The 13,587-nt window shown below is 40.8% G+C and overlaps 1 protein-coding gene across 14 annotated transcripts in view; it reads right to left on the reverse strand.

Moving 5' to 3' along the window:
• The window catches only part of ARID1B (AT-rich interaction domain 1B), a 440,094-nt gene that overhangs the window by 378,286 nt on the left and 48,221 nt on the right, over positions 1 to 13,587 (reverse strand). For all 14 annotated transcript variants that reach the window (XM_078054524.1, XM_078054525.1, XM_078054529.1 and 11 more), the window contains exon 2: positions 11,549 to 11,743. In XM_078054524.1, coding sequence (XP_077910650.1) covers positions 11,549 to 11,743 — 195 coding nt within the window. The remainder of the gene's footprint in view (positions 1 to 11,548; positions 11,744 to 13,587) is intronic.

Below are 13,587 nucleotides of genomic sequence, written 5' to 3' on the forward strand. Positions count from 1 at the left end.
CTGTATCACACTTCTGCCAAATCCTGATTCAGCTATGATCTAGAAATTTTTGCTCGCTTCCCCCTACTACTAAGTATCACACTCAGTACAAGAGAATTCAGAGGAATTACCAGCCACGACGTAAGGTAGCAGCTGTCTCCAATTTACCCGGTGGGGTTAGCATCAGAGAGAGGACCACAGGCCCCTAGCACAGCGCACACTGAAATAAGCAACAACAGAGAACCACCATGCTCTAACAACCTCTCAGGTACCAGAAACTCCTCAGGAATCTAACAGCAGGGTTAAGGGACAGCCCAGCAGCTGTCAGCGGGCTTCCTACCAGCTCAGCAAGGAGCTGGGCACTAAGAGTTCAGCCGGAAACGAAGCAAGCCCCAGTGAAAGACTGCTCCTCTCAGCCAAGCACAGGTGACAGATACAACTCAAACGCACTCGGACCTTTTAGCACCGGGCTCCATAGATTTCCCTGGCCAGAGTCTCCAATTCTGCAAATTCTTTCCGTCGTTGGTTGGGAAATGTTTGTGAAGTGCCATGTACTGTTCTGGATGAGGGGCCACAGCAGGGCAAAACCAAGTCCCTGCTGCCTCCACCTTATGTCCTCCCGGGAACAACAGCAAACCAACAAACGCACCTCAGGTGGTAGTGTTACGGAGGAAAGAGAACAGGGCTAGGGACAGGAGGGGTGTGCAATTTTACTCAAGTCAGCCTGAGCAAGTCAAATAAACATTTGAACAGAAACTTAAAAGAAGTAAGAGGGCAAGCCCGATAAAGACTTGCCTAAGAGCCTTCCAGGCACCAGGAAGGGCTGGGCACAGGGATGAGGATGAAGGGGGGCCTCAGGGACTCCGAGGGAAGTGAGGGGTCGCAGGAATAGTGCCATGGTTTGACTTATACCATCTCAAAGGATCATTCTGGTTGCTCTGCTGAAAACCGACTGTGGGGCAGCAGAATCAGGAGTCCACTATGGTGATCCAAATGGGAGATGGTGTGTGGGGCTTTAGCCCAGGGTGGCAGCCATCAAGGTGGTGAGAAATATGCCGTTTCTGATATATTCTGAAGGAAAAAGCAATGGGATTCTCTAAGCAACTGAGACCTTGACAAAAAGAGGACTATGAGGTTGCTGGCCTGGGCAAGCAGAAGGACAGAGCTGCCATCTACTGAAACAGGAAGACTGTTTGAGGAGGGACATTTTTACACAAGAGAAACTCTGGGACTGTCAGGAGTAATTCTGTGTTCTCTACAGACTTAGTATCCAAAAAACTCTGCCTCCCACAGCTGAGAATTCAGAACTCAAATTCACAGCCTCCCTTGCAGCTAGGATGCAGTTAGGTGGCTTAAATTCTTTCGGTTAGACCAACCATAGCTGACTTTGATTTGGAAGTAAGCACACTGCATTTTGCTTAATGCCGATTTCTGTGGCTGTGGGCAGCAGTGGCTGAGTCCCTGGTGGGCACTGGAATCCTTCCTGGAACCCTCTGCCTCATTCTCCATTCTGTACTTTATTACTCTCGTGACCTCACGCATACATGTGGTAAACTGGCTTTTAACTATCATTCTGGAAATGACTTCAAGTATGGTGTGATATACTTGGTGTCATGAAGACTTAGGGCCAATGAGGTCACCAGGTTATCACTCCTTCCATCCTTTATTTTTGAAACCAGTAACGAAGAAGAATAGGAAAGAACTCAGTCAGAGACACCAATGGAGAAGGTGTCTCCCTTGCAGCCCAGTGGACTTAAAAGGAATTCTGGTCTTTTCTCTTCTCCCAGGTATCAAAATTTGGCCAACTACTGGGGAATAAGATCCTCTCATCTCCAAGACCTCTGATGACAGGCACAGGACTTACAAGTAGGAAGGAGAGAAGGAAAGTCTTACTTTTCTAGGAAGCCCAAAACACTGAGGAAAACCGAGGATGGAAAATGCTTAAAATGTCTAGATTACTGGGATATCAGAAAATCTTAGGAAATTTAAAGGTAACATACTCATTAAATGAAAGGAAGTCTCCTTTTCAGTTGCCCCTCTTAAAGAAGTATTCTGAGGTCCTACAGCCCATCGGCCAACAATTATTCCGACACTTCCTTTTTCCCCTGCTTTCTCTGCAAGCAATGATAACGATGATATTGATTATGAACAGACACATAATCCTTACAGGCCGGGCTGGGAAACTGTCCCTGTTTAGCTGTCTTTTCTGGGGTGCACCTCAAGATTGGAGTTCCCTTCCCAGCAGACATTTCTCCCAAGACCTCCTCAGGGCCTTCTACAACTATCCAGGGGGAGCTAGTTTTTCTCAGTCTCGGTCCATTAAGTGAAATTTAATTATTGCAGCAAAAATCCCTTTGCATTTTAATTCAATGCTTTCAGGTTTTGCTATTTGTATTAGTCTTACCCTTTGTTTCTGAATGTTGGATGTTTTCTAGAAACTGACCTGGATCCTTGCCTTTGACTAACCCTGAAGAGCCAATTCCACTAGTTTATTCGGTAGTTATTAAAAAAGAAAAGAGAAATTATGTTTTTAATGATTCAATACCAACAGAGAGACTAGTTTGGTTACTTCTTTGGAATACAGTCTGTTTTCTCGATTAAACCTACTTCTTCACAGGAAATAGGAAGCTGGGTAACTCCTGCTGCCATAGACAGTCACTAAGTCTTGGTTTGGGGCTAAGTTAGGAGGCAAGGGATGTTTGCTTTATACATACACTCTAACCACACTCAGGTCTCAGCTCCAGAATTTCCAGGAAATTTCTAACACTTGATCCCACACGGGGAGTTCCTCCTGAGGCTGAGGAAGCCAGGCTGAGCCAGCTCCCGAGCGCCAGGGGGGCATCCGCACAGCCACTCTTAGAGAAGCAAGGCTGCCGCTCTTTTCCTGTTTGTCGCATGTTTTCCTTCTTCCCTTCATGCTCTCACCCATCTTCTTTCTCTTCTCCTTCTCTGCTAAAGTGTTTTTCTTTCTAATTTCATTCACAACTCCAGATTTAATTTTTAATGTTATTTCCCAAAATGAAAAGTAAAAATGGCCTTCATAAATTTGTTGCATACAAAAATAATCAAACTGTCATAAAGAACTTCTGACCATAAAGAATTTCACTTTTGGCTACTAACATGAAAGAAAAAACTTATTTTGCCCTTAAAAGTAAAAGAGTTCTATTTATTTATTTGAGGGAAAGAGAGAGAGCACAAGTACACACGAGTGGAGGAGAGGGGCAGAAGGAGAGGGAGAAGCAGACTCCCCACTGAGGAGGGAGCCCAATGCGGGGCTCGATCCCAGGACCCTGAGATCATGACCTGAGCCGAAGGCAGACACTTAACTAACTGACTTGAGACTCCCAGGCGGCCAGAAAAAACCTGTTTTAAGAGACAAAAATACAGCCACCAAATCCTTCTTCATGGGGGTTAAAGAGGAGTGAAATTAACAGCACAGAACGTAAGTTTAAAAAGTCCTTACTTCTATTCAGAATTCATTGTACATAGTTTATTCTAATGTTGTACAGTATGTACTTATTTTCAGAACTACTTCGAAAATAATAATGTATTAAATGAGTAAGTAATTACTGGGTCTCTCTTTGCTTCCTTTTGTGACTCCAAATAAAGTTAGCATCTCAACCTTATGATTTTCTACATATTAAAAAGGACAGGTAACCTTCTACAGACCTAGCACACAGCAGGTATTCAGAAGAAAGAAGTTATCTGAGAAGCCTGTCGTTTTATTTTTTTTTTTTTTAAGATTTTATTTATTTGACAGAGAGAGAGACAGCAAGCAGGGGGAGTGGGAGAGGGAGAAGCAGGCTTCCCGCTGAGCAGGGAGCCCGATGCGGGGCTTGATCCCAGGACCCCGGGATCATGACCTGAGCCAAAGGCAGATGCTTAACGACCGAGCCACCCAGGCGCCCCAAACCTGTCGCTTTAAAAATAATAAAATTAGAGTGACTGGGTGGTTCAGTCGGCTAAGTGTCTGCCTTCGGCTCAGCTCATGATCCCAGTGTCCTGGGATGGAGACCTGCGTCAGGCTCCCTACTCCACCGGGAGTCTGCTTCTCTCTCTCTCCATCTGCTCCTACCCCCACCCCCGCTCATGCTCTCTCTCTCTCTCTCTCACTCTGCTCTCTCTCAGATAAAAATAAAATCTTTTTAAAAAAGTAAATTAAATTAAAAGTAAATAACTGATCACACTGATTGCAACAATTTGCTCATCTTTGAGGAAGAAACAGCTCTTTCCCCTCTGGAAAAAATTTTAAAGAATGTGGGTTAGTAGTTATATTAATACAACCCATCAAGCATCAACCCATAAATTTCAGAAGACAGTATCTGAAGTCACAAGACTCTAAAATTTAAAACTAAAATGAAAAAACATTAACTGACTATTATTTTAAAAGGAATATCCAAGCTAGGAGATCCTGTAGTCCAAGTTCCTCATTTGGTAGATGAGCAGGGTGAGCTCCCTATTTTTCCAACACTGCACACAGATTACAAACATTAATCAGTGAGGGCTGCACTGTTCCAACTCCTGATTCTGGGCCCATTTCATCCCTTTAGGGCAGTGGTAAGCTCCTGACTCACTGGGCAGGGCCCAAGAACGAACTCCCCCAAAGGATGGCAATGCTGCTGGCCCAAAACCTGCTCTGGGGGTCCTTACTTACTGGTCTGTCTCTGACACCTGCTTGTTAATGCCGGCTGCCCAGGGGAGGCACCGGGGAGGCACTGAGCTCCAAAGGAGACAGAAGGGGGCTGTAACATTCAGATGTCCTTGATATGAGCATCCAAACCTGGAGTGTTTAAAGCAACCTAGGAGATTCTAACATTGAGCAAGCTTAAGGACTACTGGCCTAAAATATGCCACTTAGTCACTGTAACTGTCCATTTATCTTCTGGGTTTTTTGTTGTTGCTGTTTAGCGATTACTGTGGTTGGTTGTGTTTCAGGGAGCACTGACGTAATGTGGCTGGTTGGTTTTACTGGTATCACCCGTTAGCTTTATCTGAATTGTTTAAATTTTTAACATAAATATCACATTTGATGTTTCTTTATTTGTAAAAGCAAATAAATCAAATTTACTTAAAATATACTCAAGCAATTCTAATAGTCCCTAAAACATATGCTTAAGATTTACATCTCAAAAACAAAAACGTAACAGAAAAACTTAAGAGATATTTTAGTTGAAAGTCCATGAATGTGAAATACATAGACTTCATATGTGACCGAGCAAACAGTGTAAGCTACACGCAGGGAACAGGCGCTGACAGCACATCGAATCTTCAGAATATCTAGAACAATGTAAACGTTCAGATAAAAAAACAAATATATCAGTATAAACTTTCTAATATAAAAGTAGCAATCCAAACTACAAAGAGAAATCATCTCACATTTTCTCATTAAACTTTCAAGGATGAAACCTGGTCTTTGCTCATTTTTAGGAAAAAGGCTAAGATTTAAAAATTTCTATTTAACTTGAAATGTGACCTCTTCGAATCCTCCTCTACTAAGAATGTCATATTGAATGTTTCAAAATATGCTTAAATTCAACTACAATATAAAAAGTAAATAAAACCAGTTAAGTATCCCAGAAATTTACATTTTAAGGAGCAAATAAAAATTATCATATCTACAAATCTTTTCGAAAATATTCTCTTGGTACAAAACTCCATCTACAGGGAACTTTGGCATCAAAGATAGTAGCATCTGCTATCTACTTGGAAGCAGAAATAGGAGGTGTAAATGTATTTTGTTGGTAAACTTTAAATACCTTCACGTTCACTGATGAAGAACAACTGAGGAAATCAAGACAAAATGTGGCCAACAAAAGGCCATTATTTATACAAATCTGCAATCAGCTGAAAGGACTCCAAACATTTCAGGTGTACAAGCAAAGCAGCTTGGCTCCAAGTCTCTTAGTACAGAACATGCCTATCTAAAAATGCTGCAAATAACACAGTGAAAGAAGCCTCTCAGCCTTCATTATTTTACTGCCCAAAATGTTTACCTTCATTTTATTCATGTATATGTTTATATATGTATGCATATCTATACACACATAGAATACACGCTTAATATATTTAATACGCATATACAGATACATTTTGTTACACGAAGATACCACTCTCACACAAATGTTCTGTTTTATGTAAGTGTGTGCAAGCACTCGTGTGCACACACAGGTGTGGGTGGGTGTGTCTTTGGGTGAACATAAACTATCAAAAAATTAAAACAAACACTAGGCACCCACCCTTCTCCACTATGTTAAGCCAAGCCTTCCTTTCTCATGCTATCACACCCCATCATGCTCCTTAAAAACAGGAAGCCTAAGGTCTTTTTAGGCAAAACCAAAATTAAGCCCTGATTATTGGATTCACACTTAGGATTCAGAGACTGAGTCCAAACAAACACTCCATGTCCAAAAACTCTGGAATTGTTAAGTCTTTAACCAATCCTCCCCTCCCCATTCATGGTGACTTTTCAGAGACATTGTTCAAACTGTATCAAGACATAATTTTACCCGTATTTTTAAAAGTAAACATTTTTTACAGAATAGACTGACAATATAAAGTAACACAGGTGGGAATCTAGAACTTGCTTGGCTGCCTCAGTAACCCCAAAGAAAACATTTATTTTAGCCAAACAATTGTAATGTTTGTCTCCTTTTAGAAACATCTGCTGCCAAAATAAACATTTGCATTGGAAGAAGTGTTTTGGCTGTTAAGATGGTACCAAATAAAATGCTTATGTTCTGAAATAAATATTTTACTCAAAAAACACAGAGCAAAATAGACATATCCAAAGAGTGCAGAAGATAAACTAAAGACACAAATGAGAATACCTACTGACTTCTAAAGTCTTTTTCAAAAGAACCTCAACTTTAATTAGGTTTTTAAGTGATAAGTTCAGATGGATCACCTTAACAAAAATAACTAATTTCTATTTAATTTTGCCAGAATATCTTTCAAAACAATGATTATATTCTTATTGTCATATCATGCTCTTACTGTTGTAAAGGTCTTTGCAATAACAGATGTGTTTTTAAAAACTAAAAAAGTCGTGTTTTTCCATTCTAAAAACACTCATAAACAAATCTCTCACTTTGCCCTCTTTACCTTTTCCTGGCTTTATAATGCCAATAGGCATTAGATTATACATACTTCGGCAGCAAGGTAAGGATAGTTAAAATATCAACCCACTAACCCTTGATAACTCAGGAAAAATCTCACACTACATGCGGTAATTGAAATGTGCTGGACACAAATAAATATACCTTCGCTTCTGTAGCCTATTTCCCTTGGGTGCTATTTCTTTTATATGAAAATCTTTTTTAAAGCAACCCGGCACAGGCCTGTATATACATTTATGATCACAAAGGACAAGAGAAGTAAAACAAAACATTTGCTCACCCACATCCCTGATCCAGCAAAGGGTACCTTAGTGTCTACGTTTTTTAAAAATCTGAAAAACTCAGAGTCAGATTCTAGTAACCTTAAAGATTATACTTCCTCTGTGTAGCTCTGTATTAGATGAAATCAGCCAGTATACTTCTGTTAACCATCTCCAGGTTTGAATTCCAGGAGCCTAGAGGCAGAACATTCTCCACAGAGGCATAGAAAATTCATTTCCCCTCTCAGCTCAATAAAAACTCAAGTAGACTAGTTTTTAGAGCACTGTGCAAAACTAATCTGTTTAGCCATGTATTTGCCTGATGAGGTGGGAGAATCAGCACGTGAAAGACCACAAATCTAGTTCCAGTTAATAAATACCAAAATGATGTACTATTATCATGTCATGCCCAAAGACCTAGTCATGAGTATATTTCAAAAATAAAATTATCACCATACAAATCAAGAATCACCAGGTTAACACTAAAATCAAACACTCACAGTGGCCAGTTCCTCCTGACTCTCAGAAACAAAAAGCAAGCAGTGATACTATCCATGTTAAATTTCATATAAGCATGGCAGTTCTTTCTACCAGAATACTCATTTAAAATTCCCATCACAGGAGTGGAATGCTAGCCAGGAATCAAACTGTGACCCCTGAGCCAAAGACAACTTACCACTCAGCTGGTAAGTGGGCAACTCAATTTACAAACTTGAATTCCTGCATTTTAATCCTTTGCAGAAATATATGAGCAATATTAAATGAACTGGATTCAGCTCATTAGAGGTTCACAAACCAAACACAGAAAGCTTTGGAGGCTATCCAAAGCAAAGTCATGCCTAGGTGGTGATGTCCACTCAATAAAAACTCAATGTCATCATTATCTTTCAAGTTTTTCCCTGAGAAACATTAGCAGCCATGATTACAAAAATGCTCAGCCAATTACATTAATACTAGGAGAAAACAGATAGGACCAGCAGCCAATCACTGTGCCAGGACCTTGTCTGTGGACAAATTCATGATTACCCAAAATTTACAAACAAAGCAATTCACTGAGAATTCCTCACCAAAGAGCACAGGCTAAACCTAACAAAGTAAATGTGCTCTAATAACCTTTACCCAAAACCTTAACTATTTTTTTTTTCCCATTTCAAGGCTATTAATTAGCCTACACCTAACTGATCACATGAACTTGGTATTATAAAAGTTGCATCCCCTTTAAAATGTTACACACATTCAAAAGTGCATTCACAGCTATTTTTAGCCTTTTAGTTATCAAAGCAAGATACTGTATTTTAAGACTATATTATAACTAAATGAAAGGGTGAAAAAGCAATACAGATTATTTAGAACCCCTAATTATGATGAACTCAATATGAAAGTTTGACATTTTACGGCCAAGGCATTCAGTTTCTTACCAGATACACTATTTTCCTTTCATTATCAGAAAGATCTGTCCTTAATTAGAATTAGGCATTTCTTCTGGTTAGCAGTAAAATACCTAATCTAAAATCTTAATTAAAAATATGCTAAAATACTTGGTGAGTTATCTTCATCAATTTGTCCCTTCAAATAAATCCAAGAGTTACTGGATTTCAAAACTATATAGGAGCCACAGGAATTAAAAAACACCAAGAACCTAAGAAAATTAAGGCTACTCTATGTATCTGCGTATGTCCTCTACTTTTACCCTTACACATCTGGGGAAGAAAATAATGAAAAAAATATTCCTGGGTAATCATTCTCTCTTTTTTTTAAGATTTTATTTATTCATTTGAGAGAGAGAGAGAGCATGCGCAGTGCACATGCATGAGGGGAGGGCCAGAGGAAGAGGAAGAGGGAGAATCCTCAAGCAGATTCCTTGTGGTGCACAGAGCCTGACCTGGGGCTCGATCCCAGGACCCTGAGATCACAACCTGAGCCAAAGTCAGATGCTTAACTGACTGAACCATCCAGGCACCCCTTGGGTAAATCATTCTTTACACACTCTTTCCATTTGTTGGATTTCTACTTTGGGATTGCAAACTATGCCAATGTGGAAATCTTATAATACGACTTGAACTCATTCAGAGAAAAAGATAAAGGAGCATCTGGTAGCTTGCCAAGAATACCACCTTTCGAAATGACTTTCAAATCTGACATCAGGAAAATATAGTGGAAAAAAAGAAGATGCAGAAAAACAAGGAGTGATTAGCATCTACTTCTTTCCACTAGTCCTGCTACTTCTTCCCTGCTGCCTCTACTCTCTTCCTGTGGCCAGGGTTATCATACAGAACCATCAGGCCCCAAAGGAAATCAGCTAAAGAGGAAAATTAGGATTTTGGCAGCTAGCTGCCTGGGCCTTCTTCCCCTCAACTAAGGGCAAATTAGATTAAAACTAGAAAAAGGAAGAGAGAATCACATCTTACTTTTCAATCATCTACAAATTATTTCCCCCTCACAATTAGTAACCTCAGCTAAAGATGCTTTACTCTAGGCAGCAAAATATTGCTGGAAGAAAGGAATCATGTTGAAAAAAATTAACAGAGCAATTAAGTGTGCAAGTGACTGAGAGAATTCTGGGCAGCCAATTTAATAAAGGAGAGTAAGAACTATTGACAGTAACAAAGGCTGTTTAGGGAACCAACAGCTAGGACTCAAAGGCTGAGCTACTTCTATCTTTCCCTATAACCACCTTAAAATAAAAATATCACCCAAGGAGGGACAAAAGATAAAGAGAAAAAACAATATTCAGTCTATAAAAGAAAAGGCTCAGATGCAACTTCATCAACACAGCTCTGGAGCACGTAAGAGTGTACCATTCTCCACATCCACTTTAGAGAGAACAAAAGTCGGATCCAATGGTTTTTTTCCCCACAGATGATTTTTGGTCAAACATAGGGAAGAATTTCCAGAGAGGAAGTATATGAAACCCTGGAACGGGTTACTGGCAATGTTATGGAAGAACCTATCGAGGAGGCAGTAAAATGTATACAGCATCAGCCTAATGCACCCCCAGGGTTAAAGACACAGTGTGGGAACTTATAAATAAGGCTTTCTGGTGTTTCTAGTGACTAAACACCCTAACGAGTCTGAATCTAATTTAGTCTTTTCCTAATTTCATGCTTCCTCAGGCCAACATAACAAGGATCTACTCTCCAGTATCCAAGAGACCAGGTTTACTACAGCTAGAAAGTAGGTGGTCATTTAAGGCAACTCCAACTATTTGATTCTAGAGAAAAAGGAGAAAAATACTGGGTTTTTAAAAGGAAGAGAAGTCTTCTTGTGTTTTAAGTAAAAACACAAAACCCATCCAAATCAAAGAAAACAGATATATACCAAATCCTCTTATATGAAATTAATATGTTAAGAAATAAATGCAAAATAACTTTTTGGGAGAATAAAAAACTTCTCTCAAAGTCAATGCCATTTTCATTGTTATTTATTTTTTAAATAATTAAAACTTCACCTTACGAAGTCTATTCACAGTTCAAAATCTGCCAGTCTGACATCAGAAATGTTAGAAAGCCAAGTTCACTTCAGGGGTTTAGATCTATATAACTTGGTGCAAAATGATAACAGTGCCTATCTTTCAAATACAGCCAATAACACAGTAACAGCCCTCTACCAAACAGGTATTTTCGTCCACTTTTTTGGAGGACGCTCACTTTTCTTTTTTTTTTTTTTTTAAGAGAAAGTGCGTGTGCGTGCACACGCGAGGGTGGGCAGGGGACGACAGAGGGACGGGGAGAAAGAGAATCTTAAGCAGGCTCCGCACTGGGACCCCAGGCAGGGCTCCATCACATGACCCTGAGATCACGACCTGAGCAGAAATCAAGAGTCCAATGCTTAACCAACTGAGCTACCCAGGCACCCCCACCCCTAACCCCGCTCTTTTTTTAAGCAAGCTCCATGCCCAGCATGGAGCCCAACTTGGGCAGAAGTCACAATCCTGAGATCAAGACCTGAGCCGAGATGGAAGAGTTGGAGGCTTAACCGACTGAGCCACCCAGGTGCCCCATCACTTTTCCTTCTTTGAAAGAAAAGGAAACTGCACATGTGGTTACCTGAAGAAACTATGAAAAGTAAAAGAAAAAAGAAAATCAGTGAAATTCCCCCTAATTCTCTCAGTACCAATCTTAGGTAGACAGTAAGCAACAAAGACAAAACTTTGTCACCAATTTGAAGGGGGGTGGGGTTAAAACCAGCACAAACCTGCTGCTGTGGGTACTGCATTCCTCCCATGGCCCCTGGGGTCCGACCCTGGATGCTGATTGGATACCGCTGTGGGCCTGGGGGGCCGTAGGAGCCTCCTGGGTAAGGGCTGCTCTGCTGAGGCTGAGAATGAGGGTTACTGCCCATCCCATACAACTGAGGTCTCTTCATCACCATAGGATCCATTGGGCTGCCCTGGGAAGAAATAAACAAGACACAGATTAAGTCATTAATTATTACAAAGGCAGAAATTTTATTACACTAACATATACATTAAAAAAACAATTATCCTTACTTTTGACAATATTAAAAATACATAATAATACAAATATCAAATCATTATGTTGTAACACCTAAAACTAGTATGTTGCAAGTCAATTATTTAATTTAAAAAAAAAAAACAAACCAATAAGCTGGCAAATAAAAACCCAGAAGAACGTTTAGGAAAAAAGCCTAGATGGCTACAAGACATTTATTGTTTACTTTTAGGAAGGTTTTAACAATTACAAGGGATCCAGTGTAAACAAGAGAAGGAAAGAGTTTGCAGAGAGAAAACATCTGCATCTGAAATTCTACTATACATATAGGAAATGAGCATGATAGTTAATCTCACCCAGCTCCTTTCAGCTTACTAGTAATAAAGACAAAGTATACTGAATGGTTAGCAATGCTTTTTGACTTCAAAGTATTCTTAGAACAACTACTTTAATTTGGACCTGAGTCTGCAACTCCTGATCAAACATTAATGCATCTGAGTGCTCATTAGAAAGTGAAAGGGGAGATTTTAGATAATACAGAATGTCTAGGGTGAAAATTTTCAAAGATCACTAGTGCACATGAATAGGCACCCAGACTATGAGTCACAAGCCACCTTCCCTATGTCAGTATCTTACCAAACATAACCAGTTCAAAACTAAACTCTGACTTTTATTTTGGATTTAGTGAGTCAGCCCATGGGCCTCAGGGCCAAGGCCATCCAGGAGAGCCAGAACTAGAGCCTCTGCTGGGGCTTTCTTGCCCTGCGTGCTTCAAAGGAGCAAAGCAGTGGTGGGGGAAGTCCCTCCCCACGGTGCTACAAAAGCCTGCAGCATTCATCCAACAGATCCCTCCCTCCTTCCTTCCTCCCTCCCTTCCTTCCTTCCAAAACCATATATTGATCTATACTGTATGCCAGACTCTAAGGCTTAAAGATTAGCAGAATAAATGAGAAAGCGCCAGGCTCGAGCTGGGAAGGGACAGGGCACAGAGTACCACAGAGCAGAAAGCAGAGGCCCAAGGGAGGTGAACTGCCTGATGTGTATGAGGAGACATAAGGAGTTCAGATCCAAATGAAGGAAGAATTTGCAGAGAAGCAGCTGAAGCAGGCAGAAGTCAGTATGTGTGTGAGCCCTGCACGTCCTCTTAAAGGCTTCAGATTGCATCTTGGGGTGAACCACTGGGTGCTTTTGACAGAGAGCACTGTAGTCAGATCCAGCTTCTGGAAAGCCTGCTCTCGAGCTGCTGCCTGGAGCCAGGGCGGTTGCTGCAGCCAGCCGGTAAGCTGAGGTCCTGAACCGGTGGCCCCTGGAGCCAGGGCGGGTGCCGCAGCCAGCAGATAAACTGAGGTCCTGAACTGGTGGCATGGTGGGAGAGAGCAAGCGCAGATTCAAGTAATGGTGGAAACGCAACACAACTTGGAGACTGAGCGATGGAAGAAGACAGGAGTCAGTGGTGGCTCAATAGATGGTAAGAGACCAACTGAGACAGATATGCAGAAGTAGAAGCAACTCGACCCTCTCCCCCATGTGCCAGAGGGAGCCTTCAGTGTCCTACATAGGAAATCTGAGGTTCCTATAGGGAATCCAGCTGAAAACATCTAGAAGGAAGGGACTCAATATGTTTGGGGAGTAAGGGCTGACCTAGAATGATAAATAGGGAAAAGTCAGCACATAGAGGGTATATGCTCCCTGAAGGGTGGCGATTTTTCTCTTTTACTCACTACTGCATCTCCAGGACATAAGTCAAATAGTACACCTGGCATATAATAAAATGTTCAACAA

This window comes from Halichoerus grypus, chromosome 9 (assembly GCF_964656455.1).
Source record: "Halichoerus grypus chromosome 9, mHalGry1.hap1.1, whole genome shotgun sequence".
Classification (NCBI taxonomy): Eukaryota; Metazoa; Chordata; class Mammalia; order Carnivora; family Phocidae; genus Halichoerus; species Halichoerus grypus.